This window comes from Caretta caretta, chromosome 1 (assembly GCF_965140235.1).
Source record: "Caretta caretta isolate rCarCar2 chromosome 1, rCarCar1.hap1, whole genome shotgun sequence".
In the NCBI taxonomy this organism is placed as follows: domain Eukaryota; kingdom Metazoa; phylum Chordata; order Testudines; family Cheloniidae; genus Caretta; species Caretta caretta.
The window spans coordinates 260944230-260950307 of record NC_134206.1 but is presented as its reverse complement, the minus strand read 5'-3'; the positions used below and the strand labels follow the sequence as shown (position 1 = coordinate 260950307).

Genomic DNA, 6078 nt, shown 5'->3' with positions numbered 1-6078 from the left:
TGGGCCTTAAAAGGCACAAAAACAAAGGAAGAGTGGAGGGTGGGGTCCAAATAGATGATCCACATGATGATTGGCATATATCAGTAACATGCATGTTTTGAAGTTTATTCAAGGTTGGGGTGAAGGGGAAATGGCAAAAGAGGAGTTAATAAGAGCAAGGGGGAGGAAAAAAGGAGGAAAAGTGACACTGAGGGGACAGAGAGAAGGTGATATGGAGAGAGGAAAGAGGAAGGAAAGGATGAAGCAGAGCATGTGTGGGTAAGGAGACTAAGGCTGGCAGTGGAGGGACTGCGATAGGGAAGGGAGGGATACTTGCCTTTTCCATTTTTAAAAAAGCCTTTTACATACTTTATTAAAAAAACCAGAACCATGTACAATTGCCCTTGCCTAATTCTATTATTTTAGCTTTACCTCTGCAACATAACTATTGTTCTTTATACATTTAACAAAATACCACCCAGTCCCTTTCCACCAAACAACTGAGCTCCAATCCACAAAGCAGGTTCTCTCTCTCTATAGCTAGATAGATAACTTTGTGTGTGTATGTGTGTGCACATGCATGTGAGCAGGCAACCTCCACCCCAATTCCCCACACTCATCGCCACCCTGCCGAAAATAGAAGTCCAAATGAGTTCTGATAATTTCTCTAGGCCATTAGATTTCTGAAGGCTGCTCTGGAGCCAATGCTGTGCTGTTGTCAGCTCCACTCCTCTGAGGAGGGAACCTGCTTTTAAGCCTCCACACCACCACCTCTGCAGGTATCTAGGGGAGGCCTTAGGGGAGTCAAGAGCCCCAAAGTTTGGCTTAAGACACTGGAATGTAGTGTTGAATGTATAGCAAAGCAGGGACTTTAAAAAATGGTTAATAATTATTAATTCAGCTAAAAATGGAACTTTTTGCAATAATTTTTGAAAGTAATAGAACTTACCTTATAAGGATTTCAGGAGTGTCTGCCTGTCTCATGCATTCCACTGTTGAATCAAACTGCCATCTTAATTTACATCAGATTGTCAAGATTACATCTTATGGGTTGATTGTTAATTTTCTAATTATACATAAGACACTTAGGTTTAGTGATTTATGGTAATTTGTAACGAGATGTAATAATTAGAACTGTACATTAGTGCACTTTTTGTTCCATCTCTACCTATGACTCACTGTATAAGCTCAGGAGAGTCACTTAACCTCTCTGGGTCTCATTAACTCCCTTGTAAAAATTAAGATATTGTATTGTACACCTTTGTAAAATGTTTTGAAATCTATGGCTGAAAAATGCTAAGCATTATTGTTATTGCAATTCTAACTTGGGTAGCCTAGCCAAGTGGCTAGCATACCAGACTGGGACGGAGGAAATCTGGGATCTATTCCCAGCTCTGGCCTACTGAGTAACCTTGGGTAAGTCACTTTCTCTATCTGTACCTCAGTTTTTCCATCTGTAAAATGAGGATAATCTACCTCCTTTGTAAAGCACTTTGGAATCCACTGATGAAAAATGCTATTTTAGAGCTAGGTACTGTTATTAATATTATTACTTTTCCCATCCAAGATGCAGCTCCTTTTCTGTGACATTCTCACTTTTTGCCTTACAGGTGTCATATCCTTCCCCCCACAGAGAAGCCTATCTACTTCACAAAAATGGGGCACAGGCAGGAGAACATACAGCACAGTCACAAATCCTGCTTCAACAATCACTCTTATGCCTCCTTCAAGAACACAGTCAGCAAACACTCCCAAAATTGCAGAAATCTTGCTTGATCATCAGTCGTCAGTTCCAAAAAAGCCTGCCACAACCAGCCAATATGTCCCAAAGCCAGACTTTCTTCCCTCTAGCAGTGTAGCTTCTGTGGAGACCCTTTACCTCTCCCCTACCTTCAACCTCTTTGATCCTTTAGGGAATAGTGTGGCAAACAGTGAGATTCTGAAACCAACTCCAGCTTCTTTTAAACAATTCCCTGGACTTAATACAACCACCATGCTCAACTTCAATCCCTCCACACCTAGTAGCATGCAGACATTTAACACGACTCTCCACCTTTCCCCAAGGCCAGGTGAGTTTGTGCATTCCATGTCTAACAAAAGACACGTGTCTAATTTCTTTGTTACCTCCTCTCCCAGCCCACATCCTCTTTGTAGTTCTTGCAAAACTTGCCTGCAGTAGTGACAGCACTCAGCAAAGGAAGTCAGCGCTTCAGAATTTAGAAGGTGTTAAGAAAAAAGCCCTTGGTGCCTCCTCTTGTGCTGCAGGCGCCCTTGCTATCACAGAGGGCAAAGACAACACTAAGTGTTCAGAGCTACTTCAGTGGAGGTTAAGTCACATCTTTCCTTTACATTTTCATACTCAAGATTAGATACTACAAGCCAAGTCAAAATCTTACAGAATGAAAGCAGTAATAAGTATCTTTATTTAACAGAGCCCCTGGAAATGCTGTAAGATGTTTGTACATCATTTAAGTCAATTTAGTGCAGTTGCAAGGTGCTGGATTATTAGAGCTGGGGACGGAAATTCTCTGGTTACTCACAGAACAGATACAGCATAGTTAATGTCCGAACAAGCTTTTCCCCCAGTCCCACCTCCACTGTTCAATCCTGACCATAAGGGAATTCAGTCTCCAGGGCCCATTCACTGCTTGGCTTCTCTGCTGAGACTGCCAACAAGAGGGTCCAGTAGTACCAACTCGCTCCCTTACTAGGGCCTGGACAGAGACCACAAACTCACTTCACCTAAGCCATTGAAAAGCTATCAGATAGTAATTAATGATCTGCAGTAGATCTGAAACTAGTGGTTTAGAAGTGAAAGGTTTCTTATCCCATTCTTGGTTCCCTGACCTAGCTAGGCCTGTGACTTTTGTACCATACAGCTTTATACGTGTGACACGCAAACAAATGAAACCCCTTTGTTTTCTTCTCAAATGAGAAGTTCTCTAAACAGAAAATGTCAGGAGTTAGTAATCTTGTGTTCACACCTGTGAGAGTTACTGGATGTCAGAAGAAACCTCTGAATGAGGAGACAGGACTAGAGAATGTATAGCTGCCTTCCTTTGAGTCAGTGCAGTGTTCTGAAGGTTCACTTACTAAGAAATAAGAAAAGGAGTACTTTTGGCACCTTAGAGACTTAGAAACCAATTTATTTGAGCATAAGCTTTCGTGAGCTACAGCTCACTTCATCAGTGCATCCGATGAAGTGAGCTGTAGCTCACGAAAGCTCATGCTCAAATAAATTGGTTAGTCTCTAAGGTGCCACAAGTACTCCTTTTCTTTTTGTGAATACAGACTAACACGGCTGTTACTCTGAAACCTGTCATTACTAAGAAATGCTTCTCACTTGCTGATAAAGAGTCAGTTGCTTTTGAAAGCAACTATTTTTTAAGTTTAAACTTGGCATTTCTGAGACTTTCCCATTTAGGTTTATAGAATGTTGTTGTACGCAAAGAAACATTCTTGGGTCTTGAAAATGTAAACAAAAATGCAATCATTTGGTAATGTTTTTAAGTGAGTTGCACTAAGCATTATTCCCCTCTTCACCTCACAGTCACTGTGTTGAGCCAGTTTATTGCTCTCACCTCTCAGGAATCCATCTCTGCCTGGCAACATATCATACTCAGTCTAGATCATTGAGTCAGATTCATTTTAGCATTTTGTGCATATAATTGTTTAGGAGGGTGTGGAAAACACGGTGGATTGCATCCTAAGATGAAAGTGACCACCTTGAAGAGGGTGGAACCTCTAAAAGAAGAAACTTTACTCCAATAAAGTGTCACTACTACCAAATGAAACTAAATTGATGCCACCAAGGAGATACAAAGTATTTTCAGAATAGAAGAGGAAGCCAGTTACTCATGGAAGCAGCAATCAAGTGGAGAATCTCTCCATCCCAGAAAAAGAATTAAAAATAAATAAATAAATAAAGTCTGATCAGTTTGGTGACAGTCAGACATCCAAGCCCTCTTATAGATTGTACGTGGAGATTTGCAAGACAGGTACTCTTACTGTTAAATTACATATGTGTTTATATTTTAGATAGTAGTAGATATAATCAAAATATTATCAGTAGCCTGGAGGCAAAAAATCTGTTAAACTGCTCCTTTTGGAGCCAATAGTTATTTGTGTCACTCCATCTTTTTTATTTTTATCCTGCAGGACAAAATAATTGCATCATATTTGCTTTTTCACATAGGAGGTGGAATCAGTGCACAGTGATGCAATGATATCAGGCATCAGTAAAATGTCACAGTGTGAACACTGAGTGCTAGGTCATGGCCCATAACAAAGCTCCTTTTTGGCACTCTGGCAGTGCAATAAAGACAAAGCTTTTCTAAAAAGACAGCTATGGATTCCTCCAGCATGGGGGAATAAGGCTAGCATTACATAACTCTCTCCTTCCAAGCCCTTCAAGTAGGGAGAGTGCTACACTGTAGTGATCCTCAGGTAGTATAATGAACTCTGGGACCATTACAAACTGGTGTGACCTAGAGCAGCCCAGAGGCTGCTCTTAGTTACTCCAGGGGCCAAACAAGTCTCCAGCTGGTCCTAGGAAAGGGAGGAGGACTGCAAAGTTGGCATAAAGCTACCTTCCCCCCTGTCCCAAGGTGTGCTGGGAACTGCTCTGGCCCATCTGAGGATTTAATGCTCAGTGTAATGTCTTTGTAAGGCTGTGGGGCCTAGAAATGTCATTCCTATATTCTCTAGTTGTCCTACAAGCTCTGTGCTCTCAGGTCATGTATGAAAATCAGGAATTGTCTCATGAATTTTGAAATAAGCGGCTGTTCCACCTATAAACCTGAACATTGGTCTGTTACAATTTAGCACGATACTGCATGTTTTAGTAGGTGCTTTTTGGCTTGTAAATCAGTCCATCGTTAAAGCTGTTTGGGTCTTGTGTCAAGTACAGCATGTGGACTGAATGTTACATACAATACCACCTCATTTTCCTACCAGCTCTACTGTTTGTGTCTTTAGACTATAAGCCTTTTAGGGCAGGGGTTATCGCTTGGGCGTGTGTGTGTGCCCAATACCCAGCACAGGGGACCCAGGGCCCAATCGGGCCTTCAGACACTACCTTAGTATAAATAATTTACTACTACTAACATTAATTTTATGCAAAGACTGTAGTGTTCATTTTATTTTCTCTTTTATATATGTTTTAGATTCGACCAGCTCCATGGCAACAACTTCCTCTTTTTCCACCTTTTCCATCTCATCCCCAGATTCAGTTGTTCCAGAGAACATAGTTCAGCCTAACCTTATCCCTTCCTGTGGACCTTCAAGCTTGTCTTCACCTCACAAGCTCTCCTCTTCTGTTTTCTTTAATGATCTCAAGGACAGGGTTACACATCCTTTTTCTTGCCAAAGATCTGAGGAAGAGGAGAATGAAAACACCAGCATCCTGAATCTCCTCCCAGATAATTCGAGACATTGCGCTGGAAAAGTGAACAGTTTTGAGAGCAGAATTCTCCGCATTTCTGGTGGGAGTTGGGGGGCATTTCCTGTGCAGAATGTAGATCCTGTGGCTAGCCGCAGTATGCCTTCTGCTGGAGGGTCACCTAATGGGGGCACTACACAGAAAGCCCTGGGCACTTTGGAGGAGATAAAAAATGCAGTTCTGGGACTGCGAGGGGATGTAGGCAAAGTGGCCCAGGAGCTGCAAACCATTGGCAGCCAGATGGCAAGCCTGGTTGGTGACATTCAGCATCTGAGCAAGTTCTCGACAGCTTCCCGAACTGCTAAGGATGCTCTATGTCAGTAGTAATTTTCACAATGGCTATGTCAAACTTCAGTGTAGCTTTGTGGTATCTTGCCCCAACACTGCGCTTCATCAGACCTCTTTTACAGTGTTGAAATAATTATAAATAGAAATGCATAAGGCTATTCTGTTCTTGTCATGGTCAATAAATAAATAATGTACATCTTTATCCTTTGAGTTTTGTTAACATCTACGCACACCTTGCATTTTACAAAACCCTCACATTGCACAGGACAAAGCTTTTGTGCATGAAAATCTGCCAGAGCAGTTATTTGTCAGCAAATAAAATAATATGTATCATGCAGTTCATGTATAGGGTGTCCCTGCATGTCTGAACA

General features: G+C 41.6%; 1 protein-coding gene across 1 annotated transcript in view; it reads left to right on the top strand.

Annotated features, from left to right (window-relative positions):
- ENTHD1 (ENTH domain containing 1) overlaps window positions 1–5847 on the top strand; it is a 99510-nt gene extending 93663 nt beyond the window's left edge. The window contains exons 6-7 of the mRNA XM_048834638.2: window positions 1590–2048; window positions 5145–5847. Coding sequence (XP_048690595.2) covers window positions 1590–2048; window positions 5145–5743 — 1058 coding nt within the window. The 3' untranslated portion in view covers window positions 5744–5847. The remainder of the gene's footprint in view (window positions 1–1589; window positions 2049–5144) is intronic.
- Window positions 5848–6078: the final 231 nt, after the last annotated feature.